This window comes from Heliangelus exortis, chromosome 3, assembly GCF_036169615.1.
Source record: "Heliangelus exortis chromosome 3, bHelExo1.hap1, whole genome shotgun sequence".
In the NCBI taxonomy this organism is placed as follows: domain Eukaryota; kingdom Metazoa; phylum Chordata; class Aves; order Apodiformes; family Trochilidae; genus Heliangelus; species Heliangelus exortis.
Window position 1 is genome coordinate 5,941,197 of NC_092424.1, and position 25,250 is coordinate 5,966,446.

The 25,250-nt window shown below is 37.0% G+C and overlaps 1 protein-coding gene across 3 annotated transcripts in view; it reads right to left on the reverse strand.

Moving 5' to 3' along the window:
• LYST (lysosomal trafficking regulator) overlaps positions 1 to 25,250 on the reverse strand; it is a 94,944-nt gene that overhangs the window by 37,174 nt on the left and 32,520 nt on the right. For all 3 annotated transcript variants that reach the window (XM_071739027.1, XM_071739026.1, XM_071739028.1), the window contains exons 15-40: positions 24,237 to 24,397; positions 22,624 to 22,814; positions 20,840 to 21,085; positions 20,107 to 20,280; positions 19,423 to 19,572; positions 18,794 to 18,931; positions 18,209 to 18,407; positions 17,132 to 17,263; positions 14,938 to 15,574; positions 14,312 to 14,489; positions 13,213 to 13,382; positions 11,588 to 11,818; positions 10,555 to 10,721; positions 9,889 to 10,041; positions 8,292 to 8,483; positions 7,515 to 7,693; positions 6,410 to 6,616; positions 4,964 to 5,140; positions 4,459 to 4,535; positions 3,023 to 3,211; positions 2,383 to 2,528; positions 2,209 to 2,305; positions 1,495 to 1,556; positions 1,081 to 1,136; positions 607 to 759; positions 40 to 284 (exon numbers count right to left, since the gene is read on the reverse strand). In XM_071739027.1, the coding sequence (XP_071595128.1) occupies positions 40 to 284; positions 607 to 759; positions 1,081 to 1,136; positions 1,495 to 1,556; positions 2,209 to 2,305; positions 2,383 to 2,528; positions 3,023 to 3,211; positions 4,459 to 4,535; positions 4,964 to 5,140; positions 6,410 to 6,616; positions 7,515 to 7,693; positions 8,292 to 8,483; positions 9,889 to 10,041; positions 10,555 to 10,721; positions 11,588 to 11,818; positions 13,213 to 13,382; positions 14,312 to 14,489; positions 14,938 to 15,574; positions 17,132 to 17,263; positions 18,209 to 18,407; positions 18,794 to 18,931; positions 19,423 to 19,572; positions 20,107 to 20,280; positions 20,840 to 21,085; positions 22,624 to 22,814; positions 24,237 to 24,397 (4,707 nt within the window). The remainder of the gene's footprint in view (positions 1 to 39; positions 285 to 606; positions 760 to 1,080; positions 1,137 to 1,494; positions 1,557 to 2,208; positions 2,306 to 2,382; positions 2,529 to 3,022; positions 3,212 to 4,458; positions 4,536 to 4,963; positions 5,141 to 6,409; positions 6,617 to 7,514; positions 7,694 to 8,291; positions 8,484 to 9,888; positions 10,042 to 10,554; positions 10,722 to 11,587; positions 11,819 to 13,212; positions 13,383 to 14,311; positions 14,490 to 14,937; positions 15,575 to 17,131; positions 17,264 to 18,208; positions 18,408 to 18,793; positions 18,932 to 19,422; positions 19,573 to 20,106; positions 20,281 to 20,839; positions 21,086 to 22,623; positions 22,815 to 24,236; positions 24,398 to 25,250) is intronic.

Below are 25,250 nucleotides of genomic sequence, written 5' to 3' on the forward strand. Positions count from 1 at the left end.
AGTATCTGGAAATAAACTGTTCCAAACATTTCATATTACCTATATACTGATGGATCATTTAGGTCCAGTGTTTCATTGGTGTAGTCAGAAAGTATAAAAGGAAATACTGGATACTGCATGAGGTCATTGAAGGAACGGCCTGCATGTTTGTTTAAATGAGTCAGATATTCAAAGTTAGTAATCTGTCCTGTGCACCACAGGTGGGTCAAAGCAGTGATGTTTCCATATTCCAAAAGGTTAGGCAGATTGTTAGTTAAGATGTTGTGGTACACATCATCACGGACCTAGAAGAAAACACCATAGATTTAATCATATAATTAAAAAAGATTCAAACTACCAAAGCTAATTTCTCTCATTTTTCAGGTTCCTAGATATCTGCTGTAATGGAATAATGTATAATATTACTAAGACATTTTTAATGTCTTAATACACTGGAGATGTGTTTTACAACATGGCTGTGGTTAGAAGTCTATCTTAGCAAAGTATTTTTAGGCAGAATTTAATTAGTCCATGCAATCAGTCTCCTTAAAAACTGGTGCCTGAATGTATGTATTATGAAGACACAGCAAAACCCTGATACATTACCATGCACTAGCACCACATTACCTTTGTGTTATCAAAAGCCAAGAGTAAAGTCCTGCCATTTGTTAGAAATATTTCCACAGCGTTGTCTCTTAACTGCCACCAGCGCTTATGAACTTCCTTAATTTCCTCATAGGTCCAAGAAAATGATGCTGGTTCTGTTTCTCCATGGAAACTCTGCAGAATTTGAAATTGAAAAGAAGTTATTTAAATAGTAGATTTTCCAAACAAAAAGACCCTTCAATGCATCCAGTTTATTGCCATTTGATTAGCCTGTGTGGCTATTTTTTATCTTTCTGAAATGCTTCAGGACATTTTTATGAATTTTTTCATACATGTTTCCCACCCTGCTCTCTCCTCAAGGCAGTGCCCCAAACATCATTGGTTGCTCTTGTTTTCTAAACTTGAGTACTCCAGCCATCCTCAGTGGCAGTAGACAAAAGCTTTCATGGTTATAGTTGGCAAAATTAAAGCAGGGCAGTCTGCTCTACTACTTACTGAATTTTCCACTGAGTCTGAAGCATTGTCTTCAACAAAATACATGCCACATTTTCCTGCAGAAAAAGCCCAAAAACAAAACAGTTGCAAAGAGTATGAGATACTATTTGTAAAACACATCTTAGTGTTACATCAACAGTCTCCAGGAGTTCAGACAACTAGTAGTACCCAAGCAAGACAATACTTGACAGAAATAGAATATATCCTTCCACATATTTTAGCAAGTGGTCTGCAACTTTAAAACTTAAGAGTCCAGATAGCACTCATGCAAATCTAAATCTCTATAGAGATTATAATCTATAAGAAATCAGGCAACAGCTCAACTGCTGCAAAAATAAGTCAGCTGATGTTTCATATATATAGCAGAATATTATACAAAATAAGATATTGATAAGGACTGAAAATTGTTCTTACCTAGCAAGAGTTCACCAGCAGTCTCTCTAGAAGGTGCAACACTTATACATCTTCTGTTAACTCTGAAATATTTCCAAATGTATTACTGCTTATGGATTAACTTATCTTTTGGCATGTACCAATGGCTTCAAAGGCCACAGCTGAAGGAAAAAGTTTCTATACTATAATTCTAATGGTTCAGATCCCAACAAGAAAATGGAATCTCAGCCTTCTAGATTTGCACATTAGCATAGTTTTATTTATTTATTTATTTGTGTTCTCTGCAGTTATCTTAGGCAGTATTAGCATCTGTATGATGTGGTAAAATGACACAACTTAAGAGTTGAGTAACATAATGGTAAAAAGCAGAGAACGAAAACACAATTTGCTTTTGAACACTGATAGAAAAACCTACCAGATATAGTAGAACTTTCTTAAACATCTACATAACAAAAAATAAAGAAATCCAATCATGTTATTCCACCCCATCCTCATATCCCAAGCAATAGTATTTGCTTTTACTGATTTTGGAAGTCTTAGAGATGGGCTGCTTTAAGATTCAAGAAAATGTACATGTTAGTAGCACTAATCTTTTGCTTATGAGTACTGAAAAAACCTACCATATTTCTGACATTTGTTTTATCTCTTTTTGTGTTTATTTAGACAAAAGGTGAGAACTGTTTCTTTGGAATGGGAAAAGGTGGAAAAAGGAGGCAAGTGTTATCCAACCCTTACCTGATATGCTCACTTGCAGCTTTGTCCTTTACAGTAGAAGAGTGAGAAGAGTGTGTTTTGTCTTCAAACAGGTAAGACAATGGACTTTTTATCACACCTACAAAAAGGCAACAAATAATAAGGCACCAGTACTCACTGCAATTCAGATACACTTTCAGAGTATGTTATAATTACCTTCCTGTTTCTGCCTGTCAGGGAGAAGGTACTTGTTTGGAATTGTCAGGTAGCACCTCTGCAAGCGGCGCCTCTCTCTGTTTGGGCCCTCTGTTGGATCCAGTTGCCAAGAAGTTGGGTAATAGACTGGGTCATACCAGAGTGCTCTGAAAAAAACACCAAAATATATTTGAGTTTGGCAGCAGAGGCAGTATATTTCTTTATTCATTCTGTTTTATTTAAATAGTACAAAGGCAAAAGTTTCACAGTAATAAGCTGGGCAATTATTTCAGAAAAAATACCTGAAGACTAAATTCTGTGCTTAAGTTTAATGAGTTATGCCACTGACTACTTATGAGCTGTGACCATAAGAATGCTCTTTAACTTACTAGTTCTGATGCAAACAGCAGTACTAGGCATCTAGTACTACATTTAGGAACCTTAATTAGGAACCTGTCTAAGTACCATAGAAAAGCTATATGGCTACTGACATGAAAAAATGGGAGAATAAATCATATTTTACCAGTCTTTAACCACCAGATTATTAGTAAATAATTCCACTTTAGTATCATCTACATTTTATGTGCCTTTAAGTAGAATGAGAGGCAGATGTCAGGCACTGTGTTGCTCTCTCCTGCTTGTTCATGAGGTGGCAACTTACCTATCATGGGTAAGCTGCTGAACAAGTTCTTGCCAATGTCTGCTGGCACTGAGCTCTGCTTTATACATCCCTCTGATATGCTGGATTACTTTCTTCCTTTCCATTCCTTGAGACAGAGACACAGCTTGTGTGATGTCTCCAGCTATTTTAGAAATGTCTTTAGATTTTGTATCCAGACGTTGAAAGAGACTGAGGAAAAAGAGTTGCATTTTTAAGTGTCAAATAAACACACTGAAGAATGAAGGCAAGACAACAAAAACTGTCATGAAATACAATCAGTTTGGCAGCAGAAATCCAGAGTTGTTGTTACAGCAGATGCCTATGTAGTTTTCCTTAGACTCATTAATACCTTTTACTTCTTAGCCTTCAAAATCACTGGTACTTGTAGCCAAAGACACGACAAACCAACCAGAAGATGAATGGCTATACATTAGCATGCTTTACTAATTTATGTATACTCAGTGCAATAAAAATCTGAAGTATGAGTAGTGACAGAGTACTGTTCCAAGTTCTACAACACAGTAAAAGGGCTTACTGCTATCTGGACACACTTGACAGCTGCTATGGTTGCCTACTCTAAAGCATGTGTGTCCATCTCACATCTGAATTTCTCAGCAAAGCCTGAATTGTAAATGAATTGATTATTAACTAATTAATTGTAAATTAACTGTGTCCAGTTCTGGGCCCCTCAGTTTAGGAAGGATATCGAGGTGATGGAGCAGGTCCAAAGGAGGCAACTGGGCTGGTGAAGGGACTCGAGCACAGATCCTATGAGGAAAGGCTGAGGGAGCTGGGGGTGTTGAGGCTGGAGAAGAGGAGGCTCAGGGGAGACCTCATCACTCTCTACAACTCCCTGAAAGGAGGTTGGAGCCAGGGGGGGGTTGGGCTCTTTTCCCAGGCAACTCTCAGCAAGACAAGAGGGCACAAGAGGTCTCAAGTTGTGCCAGGGGAGGTTTAGGTTGGACATTAGAAAGAATTTCTTTACGGAGAGGGTGATCAGACATTGGAATGGGCTGCCCAGGGAAGGGGTGGATTCTCCATCCCTGGAGATATTTCAAAAGAGCCTGAATGTGGCACTCAGTGCCATGGGCTGGGAACTGCAGCGGGAGTGGATCAAGGGTTGGACTTGATGATCTCTGAGGTCCCTTCCAACCCAGCCAGTTCTATGATTCTATGAAAGAATGGAAAGAATCTACCACAAGCTACTGAAAACTTACATTACACCAAGAAGCAGTCTCTGTAGCTCACAGAAGTGTTTGAATACTATGCTGAACCCAATGATCTTTTATTCACTAAAGACCAGGCTTAGCTGCAGGGACATTTGCCTTACATTTAATTGCACAGACCACAGCAAGAGGAGAGGGGACTGGGCAGATGGAACAGCTGTAGAACAAGTCCTTACAGACTTCTGGGAGCCCCTTTCAGAAGGCACTTACTTTTGCCGATTATTAGCCATTGTCTTCTCCCAAGCAGCTTTGTTTACACATTCTTCTTCCTCATATTTCTTCTGATCCTGAATGGAAGTTTTATACATTACTTTTTGCCCCTGACAGATGAAATAAGGAAGCAGAGACTAAAGGATATGCCAATGTAAAAACGAAAGACTGACAAAACTGTTCAACTGATATCTTCATGGTATTTAAAACCATCAAGACTTCATTTCTGTTACTGCTGGGTTTTATAGATTTTTTTTTTTTTAAAAAAACAAAAATTTTTTTGTGACAATTAGAGATACTAATAGCTTATTATGAGCTCTAACCTTTGTCTGGGTTATGCAATAAGAAGCAGTAAGCTTGCTGTGAAGCATTGAGTGAGTGACAGAAATATTCAGTCTCCCCAAAGCATAAGCCACGCACCAGGCAAATATAAAATTCTTACCCAATATAATAGAGAATTGTCTCAAATATACCCAGTTTTGAAGTAAAGTTTTTAGTCACAAACCTCTTTCATAGCTTTTATTACATCTGGTTTTGGTTGAGGGCTGAGGGGAATGCATTTATAGCCACAACTCTTTAATGTATTCACAAAGTCTCCTGCTGCTCTTTGTTCTTCTTTGGTCATCTCATCACTGTGATTTTGCAGTAACTCATATAAATAGAGCACTAATTTAGGCCCATGCTAGAAGACGAAAGAAGGAAAGAGAGTAAAAGAAAAATATGGTTGTTCTCATTTCCACAATATAGCACTAAGCAGTTTTTTCCTCCAACTTTATTCCCTTTCCTAGTCAGCCCAGACAGATTTCTACGAATTTTTCTGTGATTCAAAGAAAATGGCTGCTTTAAGTTTGATGGCAGATGTTTATAGCACTGCAAAGACCATGCTGAAATTAATCCTCCTAATGGCAAAATTTCCCCAGCATCCCATAACTTCAAATGGCTTACAGGAAAGCTCAGTTGCTTTTCCAAGTACTCAGTTCCTGCAGCCTTGTTTATACTTCAGGAAATATGTGCCAGAGAATCCTAATTTTGCCTGCCAAGAATGCTACAGATTTGTTTGATTAATCAAATTAGAGCTGACAGATAATGAAGTTAAGCAGACACAGGCCAGCAGTCAACAGGACACTCCTTCAAGTAAGCCAAAACGTACCAGCTCTTTTCTTACAGGTGAAAGTGTTAGTTTAATTGAATAATGCACATGTCATCAGAAATGCATGTGTCATAGGTTAATCCAATGAGTATTTTCTCTCCTTAGTATACAGGGACTCAAACTGTGTCATGCCTTACATCTTATTTCATTCCTGCACCTCCTGAATGATCTCAAACAGCAATATTCCTCCCTGATTCTTAGTCACAGCTGTAAGAAATGCTTCCTCTCAAGCTTGCACTGAGTATAATAAAAAAAACCCTTTTCTCTGAAAAACTCAGAAAAGTAGGAAGAAACTGTTCTGCTATTTGAGTTCAGGATATACCCAATCCCACTGTAAGAATTAATAAAGGCTAAATAAGAAAAGATAGAGAATTGCTTTAACTGGGGACTGACTGCCTCTAGTGGCAGTGTTCAGAGGCAGCCAGTTCTTACAGTTTCAGGAGGTCTGCAGTTAGTTCCTTAACTTCCAGTTAAGAAGAATACCCAAACTTCCCAGTAAAATTCTTCATGTTAAAACTAGAACCACCTCCTGTTTCTGCATTACACAGGTGAATGCAACACCTGATGTGCCACAGAGTCAATGTGCCTAGGCATAAACTTATTTTGCCTCTAACAAAAATATCTACCCTCAAGGTAATACAGCAGTTACTGAGGTTCAAAGAGGCATTTGCCATTACACTAAACATTGCCAGAACAGCAGTGAACAAGTTTAGCCACAAACAGTTCTAAATAATTGTAAAATATAAACAAAAAACTTGTATTCAAGTTTTATGAACTTCTCCAAAATACTCTAGAGCTTACTTGCAAAGTTGGGCTAAGACAGTCCCGCATAATCTCTTGATGGTTTACTTCATGTATCATCTCCAAAACCTGCTTTCTGGCTTGCATTGGCCTTGCAGGAGCCAAGTTGTGCACAAGAAGCCTCCCAAGTTGTGTGCGAAATGTGTCCTTACAGGACAGGAGGATCCTCTTCCACTGCTGCTTCGGAGTGGTCATTCTGCTGGTGCCCTAAGTAAAAGAGATTTTTTTAATATTAGAGAGTTAGCATTTCCTTTTTCCAAGCTGCTCATATTCCAAAACACAATAAATATGATAAAAATGTAAGACAATAAAAATTTCTCTACCAAAATAAAGTGATTATTTTTTACTTTACTGATTGCTATTAGAAGATAAAAGGCATTCTACTAAAAATGAAAGAAGGGTTTGCTCATTCTACTAAGACTTTCTGCCAATACTAGGAATGCAACTCCTAGTCAAACTGGATGCTCAGAGGGGCTGTATAAGAATTCAGAAAGTAAAAATAGTGATGTAGAGGGTTTAAAAAACACACACACACAAAAAAAAAAAAAAAGGGGGGGGTTTTTGTCATAGAAACCTAGGATGGTTTGTGTTAGAAGGAACCTTAAAGATACCTAGTTCCAACCTCCCCTGCACAGGGAGGGACACAATAGAGCAGTTTGCTCCAAGCCCCATCAAACCTCTCCTTAAACACATCCAGGAAATTCCCCTCCCCCCCAGATACATCACCAGTGCCTCAATGTATTACAGATACAAATTGCTCATAACTCATCCTCTGGGTGAACAGCAGAACTTGTTTTATAAGCTCCAGCTAACCTAATGTTGAGGCTGAGACAAAGCAAAATTATGGACTACCCAGAAAACTGTTTAACCTTTGTATGCTTATTTAAGAAGCAGAATTCTGCTAAATGTTAGGGCATAAGTCAGAACAGATGTGTTTATCATTTTGCAACTGCAGAATAATTGAGGAGCTGAATAGAGTTTTTAATGCCACAGTTGACTTGAGAGGGGAAGTAAGAAAAACATTTATGGACAGAAGACTTCATGCAAAGTTCCTATTGAAAGAACCTTATGGAATATATTTTAATATGGAAAATAAACTACTTACAATGGATACTTTGACTCCCTCCACCAACATTTTGAATGTTTCTTTAAGAAAAGGATTTGTTCTGTTAGGCAGTTCTTGCTGGCTTTCCTCTTCAGGAACTTCCAGCTGGGATGTTGAAAGTCTGCTTTGACTTGTGGTTTCTGTTATACCCAATACATCAAGGCACTCTTCAGTAGGTGCTTAAAATTTAAGAGGCACAGATTGATCAGTATCATCTCAGCCAAGATAATCCTGTGATCTTTTAGTTGGCATTAAATTAAATATTGTTTTTACTCCTATACTTACCATACTTATTAAATATCAAAGTATTCCTTATTTCAAGTCCTTGATGAACCAATTTATTCAGCATTTAGGGTAAATGACAGAGCCCTTTGTCCCCCATGATGAACTTTCTCTTACTTCTGGACTTCAAACTAGCCCTCAAAGTCATGAAGTCTTGCTTTTTTCATAGAAAAATGCTAAACAATACAGTTTAAGAGAGCAGATGCTCCCTTTGGCAGAGTTAAATCCTCAGGTAATAGTTCTGGCAGTCGACACATGAATGAACTAACATAGACCTAAAATAACTTGTTCAGTTCATTCAGATAAAAACTGTATCCAGATTGTCAGTTATATAATACTGTGACAGAATGATGTTTTATGATTAAATCCATTTAACTACCACCAATGGTATTACTTCCATCCTAAAACCTTCAGCATTTTAAAAGCAAGAATCCATTTTTTATGTAGCACTACACAGATTCTGTCAAAACAGAAACAAACTAAAAGAAATCCTACCTAAATAAATGAGTCTGTTAACAGCTAGAACAGTCAGCCTCTGTAGCCTTTGGGCAAACTCAGTCTCAGTGGCTTGGACAGGATTTTCTTGGCTCATTCTCCTCTGCATCATCATGGTGAATTCCTCACTTGCTAGTGAGCGCATTTTCATCAGCAGAGCATCAGACTGAGCAAGTGAAAACTTTCTGGAGCCTTTAAATAGAGAGAAGCATTAGCAGCATCCTAGTAAAATTCACACACAAGATAATTTAACACTTAGCAACTGCTTTCATCCACAGTGTTCAAATTATTTAAGAAACCAAAGATTTTTGAAATGGAGTGGTATTGAAGGCAATATAAGCATGATTTGGGTGTTGGTCTCTTCTTTTAATAAGTTTTTTAATTTGAAAATAAATTAAAGAAGTGGTATGGTGAAATAAATTGGTCTCATGATGAGATTTTATGCATACCTTGCATATTTTTGTGCAATGTATATTCTTAAAAAGGTTACTTTTATCCGTTTTTAAAGGATTAAAAAATAATGATACAGCAAAAAAAAAAAACCCAAACCTTCCAGATTGGAAACCAGCTTTATCACACAAATAAGGAGTCAGTCATATTAACAACTTATAAACACACACATTTGAACCATACCCATTGCTCCCAGGTTCAACAGAAGTACTGTTTCAAATTTAAAATGTTCTTTAAAATTCTATTGAGATGAAGTGGGCCTTGAATGTATTTCCTTGTTTTTGAAATAAGCATATTTTTAAATTTAAATTTTGTGTCTTAGCAGATTGACTAATAAAATTAATTTTTGCTATATTAACTAGGCTGATGGAGAGGGAGGGACCTTGAAAACTGAGAAGAGAAATCAACTATCAAGTGAAACATAATAAACGGGGAATAACATGGGTTGTTTGCTTTATTTAAACAATTCAAAATTTAAAAACCTGACATGTATTTATGTTCTACCAAGCTTTAAATACAGCTTCATTTATATGAGAAATTTATATTTTTTATATTTCTCTTCAGAAGCCTCTAAAACCTTTAGAAAATTATTTACAATTTATCAAAAGACACAGGAAGTATTACAGCTAAAGCCAGAACTGCAGTGTTTTACAAGCACAGCCACAGTGCTAGCAATCTCACACTCCCACCTATTAATTTGGAGTGCCAGATATTTACTTCAGATTGATCACTAATTAAAAGCTGTGCAACAAAGCAATTCCAACATCACAGCAGTGCTAAAGTTACAAGCATTAGCTACATTTTGATAATTCCTTCATGTGGTGAAGTTGGCTATTAAAATCACTAGGAATTCCTTTAAAATATCTTTACTAAGGAACTCATGAATTAAAGGTTCTACCTGGCTTCAGACACTGCAGAGAAAATAAGGTGATTGAGGCTCCCTTTTCATATTCCACTGCCTCCTCCTATTATAAAACCCCCAAGGGATCACATTGGGCACAGGCTACATTATAATGTAAATACATCAGTTTATACAGCAGATGCACAGAAAAAGCAAAGCAAGAGGACTCATTTGTTTTATCACTGAAATTGAAGCTTTAAAATAATTTATAGGAGAAAGTACAAGAATTTGCACCTTGCTACTCACCAGCAATGCCCTTGCGCTTCTGAAACATGGCACGGTGTGGTGCAGGTGGTGATGGGGCTGAACCTGCCTGCTCCTGAACATCTTGGTTTGCTGTAGTTTTTATTAATTCAACAGCTGCTTGAAGAACTCTCAGCTGTAGAACAGCTGCCATATCTAAAGAGAGTCATACAAGGGCCACATCACATCCATTCTTTACATATCTGCCCCAAGATTTTTTTACCAGGTATTTGTAAAGAAACACATCAAAAGAGTCAGAGTTGTAGAACTCTGGAAGCCATGGAATTGCATGGAAGTCACATAAAAAGTCACTTTGGTGTTACAATGACACAAGCAGTACAAGTGAATTCTCATGCAAAAGCCATTGAATTTGATTATTCTGAGATTAGCTAAATGAAACTGTATAGAAAATTTCTGTTGAAATGCTCTTAATGAAATTTTATACCCACTCTTTGTTCAGATTAGCAGTACATAATTCTTTACCACAAAAAGCAGGCTCCTGAGAAAAACTACTACTTTGAGAACCACTTAGAGAAAGAAGATCCATCACCAAGTAACTCCCCTTTGTCCCTTGGCAAGAATATAAAATTTAAGTAAACAAAAAACAATCGGTGGGGAAGGGATTTCCTTCTCCACTCCCATGACCCCCAAAATAATCAGATAACTTACTTTGCATCCTTGCGTTTTTACTATTTTGAAGATGACCCAGCAGCACAATGAGGTCTTCAATAACACGAAAATATTGAGAACCTGAGGAGCTGCAGGCATGAATTGCAACTGCTACCAGCAACTGTTGTATATCACATGCAAGTAACTTGTAGTCATTCAAGGGAATGCTGCAAACAAAGTTGTAGTTACCAGAAACATGAAAATTCTCATAGATTAACCCATAAGACCCATAACTATTCCCCTTGATACTTCTGCCAACTGTACCTATTATATTGCAATTTACTAGAATATTATAATCGAAGACCTCTCTAGCATTCACTTTTGCAGACTGCAAGCCTGCAAATCTTTGAGATGGTCTCACATTAAGATTGTAATCAAGTTATTTGGAAAAGTAATATATTAACATATTCCTAAATTAATGTCTGAAATAATTTTTTAAAAAATCAGGATAATATCTAATTTTGTAACCATGCTGTGTTACAACTATACTGGGGTAAAAAGAAAAACTATTTCTTCAGGATACAAACTAATGGAACAAACTTTAAAAAAACCCCACCTTCTCTGTATAACCTTTCATGAAGTACAGAACGTTTGTAATTAATGAAGTCATTTAAGTTACTCAATCACAAATATTAAATCACAGGCAGCACTAGAGAGACTTTTCCTGTGGTTTTGACATTGACTATAGATACAGTAGAATGCTCTTGTCCCCTGGGCCTTTATCTTCCTGTACAGGTGAGTTTTAATAGGAAAAGCAACCCAAGTGTACCTTGTGTGACAAATTTGCATTTTAAAATGTTGTTACAGTTGATTTTAAAGTATGGAAAAAACATTTTATACCCAGTGTATTCCACTGCTCAAACTGCATCTTTAAACATTAACTGTCACCTATAGGTAAAATCAAAAGCTGAAAGCCTCAAAACCAGTGCTATTTTGTACACATTCTGTGGTCATTTTAGAAAGCAGTAAGAATACATTACATCAGGCTTTGCTAGATTTAAGGTTATTTTACAGCAACTGATACTGTACTCACTTTGTTTCCAGCCCGTTGAGAGCAGCCAGAGTATTACACAACACGTAGAGCAAACCATTATCAAGCAGCAGGTCTGCAACTTTGGAGCAGGAATTTATGATTTGCAGCAGGAGGCAGAAGCAGTTATGCAGCAGAACGTTATCATACAGAGAGTTCTCTATAAGTCCCAGGACAGGGATGACACACCATTTTTGAAAGAGCCCAACATTCTTGACATCTTCCAGATCAAACCTATTAAAAGAAATATAAGTGAGCAATGTCCTTAAAATAATAACCTGATATATGCAACTGGAATGCCAGCCTGTGTGTGTTTAAATAAAGATGTAGATGGCAATTTCCTTCTTCTCATGGCAGTAACAAGCCTATCTACCAAAGGAAATAATAAACACTTGGAACACACACAAGGAAATGAAGTGTTCAAAATACCCACCAATGAACTGCTATCTATTTGAAATATATTTTTCATTAAGACAGGGTTGGGTTTAAGTTGATGTAGAAAAATGACTCATCTTTCCAGTAATAAGTGTTACAGCTGGCAAAGACACTATCGAGAATCAGATACAGCTTGATACCAATACAATGATACATTGACTGACAGCAGGTTTGATACCTTACTGCTGAAGTTTACTTTGGTTTAGCAACTTCTGGCTTATTGCAACTGTAGAGTATTTTACACTTGGTATTACTCATGCATTAATAAAGTGCATTACAATTTTAATATTATCAGCCTGACTATAATACACAACCCTAAAGGAATCTGAGCCATAAGAACTACTTTTCCTGCCTCATGATCAATCCCAAGGAAGTAAAAGTTCTCTGCTTTTGTGCCAGTTCAGCAGCCAGGTTTACATTTTGCAATTAAGCAGGAATACTCTGGGTGGCCCTGAAGATCAGGCCAACAAGAAGTAGTAATTTGGCTACAAATCCTGCAAGGGCAGCAACTGAGAAGGAGCTTTTTCCAATATTTTTGCACTGCTGACTATACTTAGGTGTATATTCTCCTGTGCAATTATTAAATACTCATACTAATTCTAAAAAAAACATTAATTTACTTAAATTAATTTTCTGCTTGAAGGTAATCTCCTTCCCTGTCAATATGAAGTGGACTTTTGGTTCAAGGACAACATGTCTGTGGAATTTTCCATGAAGGAAATGTGTATTTAACCTCAGGGCCAAGTCAGGGAAGAAGCTGTAGCATCAAGCTTTTTCCTTAGGCACCTACCAAAATCCAGGAGCAGAAGACTTGTGACTACTCCTTAAAACTTCTAAGACTATAAAACAATTTCACAAAGGACCAGGAAGAACAGGAATAGCTGAACTGATTACAGGACATTCCAAGTGCAAAGGCCTCTGAGACCCTCAGGAGGGCTGAGGGTTCAGAAGACCCCAGCTGACCCATCAAGTGAAGCTGCCATACAGAGCCATACAATAACCATAAGATTTAATGCCTTTAAAACTACAAGCAAACCATTTCAAAAGAGTTTTGAAGGAATTTTTTAATGGTTGATGACTACCAGGAAGAGAGCAGTAATAAGAAAGTGATTACATTCTTGCTTCCATCAGCAAAGTGCTCTGCTTGTCACTCAACAAGGAAGTTACAGGACACAAACCAAAGCATTACTTACTCTTCATCCAAGCCAACAGAGCGGCCAAAGAGCATTTCCAAAAAGCACTCCACAACTTCCTGAGTCCCCTGGTGAAGGTACAGCTGGTTGGCTAGCAAGGAGAAGCCACGATTCTTTAAGAATTTCTCCTTCTGCTCTCTCTTTGCTCTCTTGAAATAGGCATCCAACAACTAAAAAGAAATGCATAATTAAGATGCAAGATTTAAACATTTACCAGAACTCTCTTGAAAGTTAAATTCCTGTCTGATTTGAACAGTTTGAAATAAGTTTTTTAAATTCCAGTCCATAAATTGCACTATTGCAACTGCAATCTACACTGTTCTTGTTACAATGGTCAACTGACTTTATCCTTTTAATCTGAAGACTCTTAGGTTTTTAGTCAAATTTGTGTCACATAAAATCACCCTTGTAACAGTTCCAGGATAGATACATAAATATATTCAAACTTTTTATACTTGTTAAATCCAGCACTTTAGTGTGTATGCAAGGGCACACACACATTTTTTGATCATTTAGTTAATAAAGCCATTATTATTATTATTATTATTATTCAAATTAAAATACAAATCTATTTGAAGTTTTCATTTACATAGCATTATCATCCAGGAACATTGTCCTGGATAATACTACAAAACCTCTGAAAACATTTTGAAGCCTCAAGCCCATGTCCAGGTCAAAAATGTGTGGGAAGCTCCCCAGAACAACTCAAAGTCAACTGTGTCAGAAGTTAAAACTTTGCTCACACCATAGTTTAACACAGTGCATTGGTGTCTCATGTTGACAAGAAGGTCACCAACTCTTTCTGCATTGTTGCTTCCCTTTAAATCAGTAATGCTGTCACATGCTCCTAAGCCCTCTGACTTAGATCATAGACTATATTTATCTATTGAAAGATTCAATGTCTGTGTTCATTTATTGTTGGCTTTTGTTTGTTTTTTGATAAATTTAAGGGTGGGAAAAATTTGAAGTTCAAAGTAAACCTAGAAAAGTAAAAGAAAGAAAGCAAAAAAACCAAACAAAAAACCAAAAAACCACAAAGTTTACAACATGTTAGTTAGTTCACTGCTTTTTTAGCCAAACAAATTTTGTATGGGCCTACTTTAATGACTCCTTGTTGTATGAGAGGAGATGGGTGATTCACAAGAACTATAAGATAATCAGGTTGGATGAGTTTGTCCATCACATCTTCTAGCATGATATCTGGTAGGATTAGGAGAACTCCACGCAAGAGGTCATATAATCCACAACAGATAAGCACAAGACAGTCTTCTGTACATCTGAAACCAGAGGAACATGTTTTACTTGTTTATTATCTACAACAGGAAACATTAGAAAAAGTATGGAATTGTTAGCCCCTCTTGGGCAGGAAGAGGAAGCCAGGCAAATGCTTCTCCAATACTCTTATTACCATTTCATCAACACCTGTTTTTTGCATGGCAGATAGCAAAAAGGATAATCTAAGCAGAACTATTTGCTCATTCTGCTAACTCACAAGAAATCTGAAGTTCCCACTCCTATCCTACGTGAAAATTTCCTTATTTTTCAAGTTTGCTACATAAATAACAAACTTCTATAGACTACGACCTTAATTTATGGCATCCACTGAAAACATATCCATAATTTTAAAGCTTCCAAATTTTGTAAAACAGTAAACAAGACCAAGAACTCTGAGATGAAAGCTCATATATTGAACTAGTGCTAATTTATTACTTTGTATTTGCTTACTTGTCATCAGGGCTTCCAGAGGGATTCTGGGTATTCTCATCAGCTGAAGAAAAAGCCAGACTCTCCCAGTCTTCAGGAACTACATTCTTGTCAGCAAGGCTCGGCCAGCGAGCAATGACTGAGGATCCACCATGAACAGAAAATGCTAAACCCAACCCTGCAAAATTACTCTGAGTCTTCTGAAATGAAGGGAGTCCTTTCAGATTGTCTGGACGCCGTGGTGATGGCTCAGCTGCAGCACCTCCACCTTCATTACTTTTCAGGTCTGCACCTGCTTCTTTGCTCTCAAATGCCCTTTCAGAGAGCTCTTCTTCTTTTGCAATATCTTCAAAAGTTTCAGCAGATGTTAACTCCGAGTCACAAACTGTTTTAGCAGACTCACAACTGCTAAGGAAGAGTTCTTCTTGTACTCTCTTTATGGTTTCTGAACTCCCTACAAAACCAATTTTACCCTGGGGGTCAAGGGGGCCGTGCTTGCCAACCATCTGCAGGTCATCAATGCTCCTTCCCACTCTGTCAGTTTGGCTTTTTCGATGAACTTGAGGTGAGGAAGTAGGAGATGCTGGTAAACTTTTACACAGCCTTTTAGGTTCCTGAGAGCTTATCTTCTGCTGTACACTAGCATTGGAAGTACTTCCTAGAGAAACAAGGATACCTTTAGCATTCCTTTTGCACTAGAAAAAAGCTTTTCCCTCAATGCTACACTCCACATATATTCAACACCCTGATGGCCCAAATTAATTTCATGTGCAAAACTGATTCAACACCTGGATAGCTCAGATTTGGCTGATCAAGTAGAGATAGTAAAGTACTATGCAGCCATTTATTTAGCAAATCACAAACAAAACAAAGATAAAAAAAAAATGAAAACCAGCTTTTGCATATATACTGTGGTTGTGGATTTCCATATGATCCTCTCAACTAAGCCTCATCAGGAATTTGTACAGAATAAGAGGGTGGAAGGCACCTCTGGAGATTGTCTAGCCCAAACTTCTTGCTCAAGGCAGGGTCAAACAGAGCAGGTTGCTCCATTCAGAGCTCTTCTATAAGAGGTCCAATCCACCAGCATATTTCTGTGGACATTGAAATGCTGTTTATTGACCCTTCTGCACCAAGACTTTACATGTACTTCATATTTATAACAAATCAGTGCATTTTTTATTTAACATGGCTTCCTTTTAAGAGCACATTTTGACCTGAAACAGTCAGACTTCCAGAACATGTTACAGATGTCTCATGACATGTATTTTTAAGCAGTCTGTACACCAGACTGGCAGAGGAAGCTTTCTGTTAGTCTGTGAAGAGGAGACTTCATTCAGAATGAAAATTATGACCTGTTTAGTACTACTACAATGATGATGCACCAGAAATATTTCATATTCTCATTGTCAATGAGCTTTATTTAATAAAGGCTTGGACATAAGTTGTGGTTTAGCTTTTGGCTTACAGGTGGTATTTGTCAACTGCCTATGCAAATCTAAAAGTAAAATTACAAACCTATTTTAATAACAATGCCAAAAACCATCACAAAAACAAAGTGAAAAAAAGTTGCTGTCTTCACACTATTTCAGCATTTATAGCAGAGGAATTCAAAAGTGATTGAAGTAGTCATCTTTATAGACCTGAACTTGTTCAGCATGCTATATAATTAGACTGTTTCTAAGAAACAACTCAGTTTTAATTTATAACTGAGGTATCTTATGTTGTTCTTTATAAGATACTTTCCCATCCTCTATCATATAAGAACAGTGAATAAACCTGCAGTGTAACCAAAAGCCAATATTTAAATACTATGTTTAAGTGAGTGTTAATAATTATGCACAAATAAAGAAATAGATCAGCTTAATGCTTTTTGCAGCTAAGATAGCTGCCTAGGGGCCACTATTTCAGTTAGTGCCTGGTTATAATATTCTTGTACAGGTCTAGCAGGTCTGTTTAACAAATGAAATTGTTCTGCTGTCTGGTCCACTTCACTGCCTGTGGCAATTTGTCTCAACTTGAGAATTAAGAGCAATTTAGGTAGCATGGTCACTTCCATCCTTCTTACTCTGCTGCTCAGGCATCAAGATCCGAGGGGCAGAAGGAGGTTTTTAAAGAAATACTTGTGGGAAAGTAAGACTTAGAGGCACTCTAGTCAACTGCCAAAGGCCTCAACAGATCCTAATGTCCTTATGTTTTCCCAGCATTGTTTTACCTCCTAGGGGTGAAGCCATAAATCCAGTTGGAGTTGTGATGACAAATGCAGAACTGTCCACTGACTTCCCACCACTGCTGGAGTTTCTTAGGTACATCAGTGATTCGACTTTCTCCTGAAAAATTTTGCCATCTTGAAAGAAAAGGGAAAAGGTTACATAAAAGCTTTCTAAAGTTTGCATTTTTTGTATATTTAGACTCAACATTTTCTATTTTTTAGTATTACAGGACAGATACAGATCAACACAACTGTACTGCCTTTGAAAGTGATTAAGAACACTGCAGGTACACAGCCATCTGCAAAAGGAGAGAACCTTTCAAGCTTGGATGATGCTTTCCATGTTTACCTAAGTTATGTCTAAGGTTGTATAATGCTCACATTAAAGCATGAACTATACATCTATCAGTTTCTCATTTTTAAAATGAAAAATTTTTAAAGCTCACACTACTCATTTTGCCAAAGTGGGAATCTAGTGGAGATATAGTAAAGACAGATTTTTGTCCTAAATCTGCACCTCTCAAACCACACAGCAGTGTGTGGCTTTCTGCAATGCACTGATGGTGCCTGCCAATGATGTCTGACACTGCAACTGCTCACATGCTCAAAATGCTCCTCATGTCTTTATTCTATGAATTCAGTAGTATAAGACAAGAAAGTAGAGATGGAGACAGGACCATATACTCATATTTCTGAAGAAGCTTCATTTACAGGCAAGCTCAATGCTTTTCTCTAAGATTTGCCCACAGGAAAATGCATCCATACAGGCAGCTAAGATGATGCATTCTATTTAACAGCACCAAACTTTAATTTTCTTTAAAGATATAGCTACCAGATATATTATTTATGTCTGCAGACACAAGAAAGCACTCCAAGTAAGCCAAGCAAAGCTTAACTGAAATGTCTCTAAATACTGTAAACTATTTTTATTCGTGAAGTTCCAATAGTTCACTTTTTTATACAGTTATTACAAGATAGCAAAGAAAATATTAATAGAATAGTAATAAGACTGAAAGAGGTTTAAGATACATCTAGATTTTTAACTTATTGCTTATTTCTAGTTAAATATGATATACCTACCTATGTGCAGGGAAAAGTAGAAGTTGGTAGGATTGTGACAAACATATGTATTAGTGGGAGGGTGAACTGATAACAGGAAATTGAAGACCAGTGTCAGCAATTCCAGGTCTGGGGGAGATCCAAGTACTTCTTCAATTATTTTCACAAATGACCTACAAACCTCCCGAGGCAGGGTTGCAAGGTGCCCTTCTTTGTGCTCCTAGAAAGGAAAAGCAGTACAACTGTAAGTACCTGAGACACAGGATAAAACTCTTTGTACTACTTGCACAGTCTCAGTGCTTTTCAGTAACCAAGACATGAAGTAGTAAGAGACATCTCTGCTCTTTATGAAAGGCTCACAGTTCATTTCAGCCCCTCTTCATGTTTATGGATTGTGAAAGCAACAAGTAGGTTTTTAAGTAACACCAGAGGGTTAAAATCTCTTTAAAACAGAGTTCCCAGCAGGACACTGTGACAATTTACAGCAATGGCACAACAATGACAGAGGACAGTCTACTGAAGTAGTTTTTTTCTATAGTATTTTAGGATCTTCTCCCCCCTGAAAGTATTTGTCAAGCACAAAGTAGGATTTCAGAGTGAAAGTACCTGGAGAACCTGACAAGTTAGCAGGAAGTGATGTACCACTTGAGCTTTTAACAGCTGTTTGATGTTAAACATCTGTTGGTGATGGTTGGCTCTGATAAGGATTTCAAGAGCTGCTAACAGAGTTTCCCAGACACCTTGCTGAAAAGTAAAACAAAAACAGGGACAGGGCTTCAAATAGAGTTAATTTTGCACCTAAGGAAAAGATTTAATCATTGTGGATGGGCAGAAATAGAAAATACTAGAGAACTTATGCTCAAAGTTAAGCATATTTTAATGACTAAGCTACAAAAAATTTACTTCTTGTCTGAAACTAGCTTTGTATACTTTGCTATACTAACAATGGATGTTTTTTTCAACAGCTTAACTCCAGAGGGAAGCAGAAGGTCTGTTCAACTAACAAATCATTTGCATACATTACATTTACAGAATTTAATACACTAAGGCTACATGCATAATTGATAACAGGAGATTGATGTTACTACCACTAAAAAAGACCATTAATTTTAGAAAATGTTAGAAATATTTAATAACACCTAACTGTAAAAATTAATTTCAGACCTCATAATACTCCATCACTTTTAAAATACTGACTTTTAGACTGTCCATCTTTCCAAAATTAAAGGAATTACCTTTGCTTTGGACCATATCTTCCAGTCAAGCAGCAGCTTTTCTAACAACTGAACATCCTGAATAACTGCAGTAGAATCTGTGTCAAGCATGAACTGCCCATTTTCATTTATGTAGAGAATCTCATCACTGCAGCATCCTTCAAGGAGAGTCTTAAAAATTAGGAAAAATCTTTTGAATGTCATAAGCACAAAGCAGTACAGTTGTCTTACCCAATTTACAAAAAAATCTTTGTGATATTAAACTCTTGACAGGGAAGGCATATATTTACCTCACCAACTTTAAAACCAGTTGCTGAGTTTAGTAACCCTCCTGGAGGCATTTGAGAGTCTTTTAACTTCACTCTTTTAAACACCAGTACAAATATTTATTTGAAAATATTTTCAAAAGCACTCATATTTTTACTAATGACTTGAAAGTTTATTTAGCAATCCTATCTATCTGTCAGAGAAACAAAGTTGCTTTTCCTCCCTTGCCTCTCAAATTAGGGTCTTCCAACACTTCCTTTTTCTGCCCTCCCCTATTAGGAGTTTCTAGTTCAAGGCAAAATAATCCCAGGCTGAACTTGCTCCATCCAAATCACTGTTCTGCCTTTGGGAAAACAGCTTCAAATGTAGACTTAAAATCTGAGAAGTTTCTAAATTTGTGTTAGCATTGAATAAAATAAGGTTTAAAGAGCATTCTACCTTCAGCATGCAAAATCCAACAATGCATTTTGGTTTGATCAGCACTCGATGAATCATGGAATATCCATTACAATTGTCCATCTCCTGTATTCTCTGCTGATTGTATTTTGTTAAAGACAGTATAAGTTGCAGTGCTAAAGCTTGAGTTTCTTCACAGCTGCTAATTTCTACAACCTGAAGAAAATGCAAATGTAATAAAACACTTGAAATGAGAAACATTTAGCAAAGAAACCTTAAAAATGCTTTGTTGCAGTCTTAAATCATGACTTCTGGATTAATTCTGCTATAAAGACTTTAAGGTATATATATAATGTTAATTCTTGCCTATGTGTGTAAATTCACATCTTATATCTGAAGGGATAATTCCTACTGTGGTAAATGAGGTACTAATAAAATAGAAGTCTCATTACAAAAATCCCTTTTTTGAGTAAAAAGAATCTGCTCTACAGAAAACTTTAGCAGAAGGCATAAATTTATTCTTGCTATACCACAAAGTCACAAACTCATGAAATAAGTAAGCCACTAATTAGAATAAACTGTTTGTCCTGAAAAAGTATGCTTCCTAAATGTTCAAGGAAAGCTTTAAATTAGGTTTCCTGAAGGTCTAGAAAAAAGGAATCACATCCATACTTCTGAGTAGTATGAGTAAGGCAGCTAGAATATATGACTCAAGATCCAAGGAAAAGTTATATGGAATAACATATATGCATCTCCCCCCTTCCAGCCCCCTTACCCTGGCAAAGAGGAAAACGAAGGCACCAGTTCCTCCAATTTCATGTAGAATACCCTGAAGAGTTTTGTATTCCACAGGCTGAAGTGTTTTCAGGTGATGAGAGTCCAACACGTTGCTCTGCACTTCTTTTGAACTGAAAGGCCTCTGAGAAGGTACAGTTTTCACTTGACCCTTCAGTCGAATAACAGGTTCATATATGGTGTACTGACCAGGGTAGCATGTGGTGTACACAACAGCAAGACTCTCCTGAAGCAAGAGAGATTGCAGTGTTTTCAAGCAAGTTTCATAAAAAAATAATTTTAAAAATTGTAAAAAAAGTAAATGAGCCCCAAAACACAAAAAGTCACACAACAGACACCTAAGAACAAGTAGCAGCAGTTAATTTCTAATTTACAATTAGCATGCTCTGAATTTTTATGTGGATGAACAAGGATTCTAAATTTTAGCAAATGTATGCAATAGCCACAGCACAGGAAGTTAAGAAAGCATTTAAAAAAAAAATCACTAAGGATCACCTTCTTATCACCTGAAGAAGAGTTATAATTCTTTTGCATAAAAAGTTACTGACAGATTTAAAAGAAAATGGGCATAGAGAGGTACTGAGCAAATTGTTTCCCCTTCTAAAGTGACAAATGCAAAATAGAAAGTTATTTGCTATTTTTTAAAAAGTTCCTTCAATTGTGTTCTAAATCTATCCTTTAACTAGCTTTGCCTTAAGAGAATCTCAGTAGAAGTTTTGTTACTGATGAAGAGACTCAGAACAAAACAAAGCACCTATGGAAAGTAACTTACTGATTTCCCCAGAAAAATTTTAAATCACGGTAATTTATGAGGTTATTTAAAATGGAAATAACTACATTTAAGACTCTTGCATTCTATGCAAAAGCACAGATTAACACACAACTTGAGCACACAGTTCTTCTGTGGTTACTTGCTGGTTTGTATGCCAAAAGACTAAAAGTTGCATGAGTGATTTGATAGGCTTTTTACTTATTCCCTTCATTCCTTCTTAATCTATTCAAAATTTAGTACCTCTGTTTACAAGGATCACATCCAGTGAGAATGACCCTTCATCTACAGCTACAAAACTGTTGTAGAGCAAGATCAGAAAAATCACTACAGTGGAAACCATTCATACAGCAAGAATTACCAGTGCATGAAGACAATTCCCCAAGCATAGCAGGCTCCACTGATAAAGTTTTATTTTATTCTTTTTCTAGATTAAATATATTTACACCTGTATCAGGCATGGCTGTTTCAGTCAGGAAAGATTAAAAAAGCAAAGATCTGACATCTGGAAAAAGACTTTCAGACAAATTTCATGCAAATTTACCCCTCTCAAAGCCCTCAAAGAACAGGGGTGAAGATTTTTGCTGAAGCCAGATAAATCAGCCTAGCTCCCCCACCCCATCAGTTTTAATGTTAAAAGATTAACTAAGCTGTCCCTGGCTACCTTTACACTAATGGAAAGAAGAATTATATATTCATCCTGGAACACTTGGAGGTGCCTCCTTATCTGATATTTTAAATACTCAGTATTATAGGTGATGGAGTATCTAAAGGTTGTCACAATCCAACCTAAAGTAAGATGAAATGGTCACCTAGTGTGGAGTTGAACTCTCACTGAAACAAGTGGGAGAACCCTGCAGTGATTTTAATGAGAAATGGATTTGCTTCTGCCTGCTTCCTGAAAGTGAAGCACTTAGAGAGAGAGCAGGAAATGTGTTCCCAGTTTCTTCATCAGTTATAACAGATTAAGAACCATTTTTAAAGTCAAAACTTACAATTAAAGGCCCAATATCCACTTCCTTTTTTGCCATGAAGAGCTCCTTAATTTGTTCACATTGCAGAATCTCTTTAGTTATGTATTTAGAGAAATTAGTCAATGTTTTGCCATATTTACAGGGCATTACAGATGTGAAGTCTGGCCCACAGGTGTATAAGTAAAATGCTTCCTCCGGTCCAATCTTTGCACCTAAAATCCAGAAAAGCTGTTAACTCTTTAGTATTTAACAAAGCAAAATTCCTACATTGGCTTGTAGATAGCACCAGGGACTTTCCAAGGAAGATCACAGGCTGGTTTTCAGTCCCTGCTGATGGTACCCTGAGCTGGGTACAGCCCAATGCTTGCTGTCAGCCTCTTCTGATCTCTGACTTCTGACACATCACAGCCCAGGCCAATTCAGCAGGAAAGGCAACTGAAACCAAGTCAGGAAAATGATCTCCATAAAATGGAGACCAAAGGCTCTGAACTGCATTTTCTAAAATTAAAAAATCATCTATCCAAGCCTTCTCACATTTTATTTTCAACAACAGCAGGATTACAGATAGCAACATCATGGAGTGTTGGATAGAGTGACAGGGAAGGACATAACAGTTAAGGCTCACTACATCTGACAATGAGAAAAGAGAAATAAAAATGTGAGAAGTAGAAGGTCACATGAACCTCCCTCCCCTTTCCATATCTTGGGATATCTCTTTGTGAGGATGCAAATTCAAAAAGGAACATTCAGAAGGACCCAAGTCTGCCAGGTATGAGTGCATGGCAGCTGTGTAGCAGAAACCCAGTGCTGTCTCTCTGGATACATCAATCATGCCAGCAGCAGACATTCAGCAACCACACCATGGAGATTCACCAGAGGGAGCTTGCATTTATGACAAGCATCTCACCTATGGCCTGCATAAACAAACTATCTCTACACAGAGCACCTGCATGCACCACACACCCTGGAGAACTGATTTAATTTATGTAGCAGTCCTGACCAGGATGATAAAGATGAAATTATGATGAAGAGCAAAATTCCAGCTTTTAACACTAAGCAAACAACCAGAAATCCTGGACAAAGCTTTCTAAGGGTGAAGAGAACTACAGACCTAAGAAATTCCCAAAGTAACTTCAGCAGTTTGAGAAATAAGAATGCTTAACTCAAAGTATTTAGCAGTTCAGATTTTTTTTTTACTTTTTTATATGCTTTACATAATTTGAAACCAGTAGTTTTGAAGCAGGTAAGTGAAATCAATTTTCCATCTGGGAGAGACTATGAACTTTAAAAAAAAAAAAAAAAAAGCAAAGCAAAGCACCATCATCTCTCCATCTCCTGCCCCAAGGTATTATTTAAATAAATGTAAAGAAGCACTGCAGTAACTGGAACTGCCTCTTACAGCACTAGAAAGAAAGCAAGAGAATAGTGTCACAAGGATGCATTAGGAAGTACTCAATACTGAAATATTTGCCTGCTTTCTTCCTGATGTATTATGCTGTTAAAGAACACGCTGCAGCTTTTACTGTAAAAGCTTGTGGCATATTAAAATAATATCAAATGAAGCCTTTGATCTTTGAGTGGGAAAAGGAAATGAAGATATATTAAAGAAAAAAAAAAAAAGCATATAAAAGTACCATTAAATAGAAGCAGATTTCCAAGATCCCATCTACCCGACAATCGAAGCAAATCTTCTGGAGATGATGTAGAATGACCAATCATACAAAATGTTTTATTACTGTCAGATGACAAGCTTGATTTCCTTGGCAGTGCATAATCTAAATTAATCTCGCATTTCCTAAAATATAAAGAAACAAGTTTAAATATTAAGAAGTGATCAAAATTACTAATCAAGGTATTTTGCTTTAGCTTAAAATGTATTTTAACACTTAGTAGATAAGAAGCCATGCTATTTCCAACATTAAAATACTGAAGCTATCATCAACTCTTAGGCACCTTAAAACTGTTACATGATGATGTGTGTATTCAAATACTGCACAGAGCAGAGGAAGAGTTCCAGCTGTGGTTGCCACAGAGTTAAGATCTCCTAAATCTGAAATTCCTTCCTCCTTTCCTCCCAGCTCAAAGAAGAAACTGTCCATAGTGCTATATATAACCCCTAGAGTATCACAGTTGTTCACAAATTTTTACTATTCCTAAAAAGTCAAAGGTCTTTGAACATGCTAATACACATCATGAAATCTGTGGTTCACATTTGCTGGAAAATATGTTAAGGATTTACTTTACCAGGGAATGTTGTCAAAGCTACTGTGCTGTGCAGCCATGGGCAGCAAGCCTGATGCTTTCAGAAAGCATCCAATTAACCTTATGGGCATCTACAGAAGCAGACCAATTGGGCTGTAAAAGTCATCTGAAGCTAGCTGAGAGTCCAACTCCTGGCAAATTGGCAACTAACTACAGAGAAGCCTCAATAACTGCACATGTGCAGAACACTGTAGTATTTTTAGTTTCCCCTATAGACCCATATTGGGATTTTAGTGCATATCAACATGCACAGATTGAACAGCAGGGGGGGAAGAAATAAAATTGCTTGAAGAATTAGGTCTGTGTAGTTTCAAGAACAAAGAGAAGCAGCTGTTACACTTTACAATTTCAGGTTTCATTGCAGAAAGAAAACCCATAAAACAGCT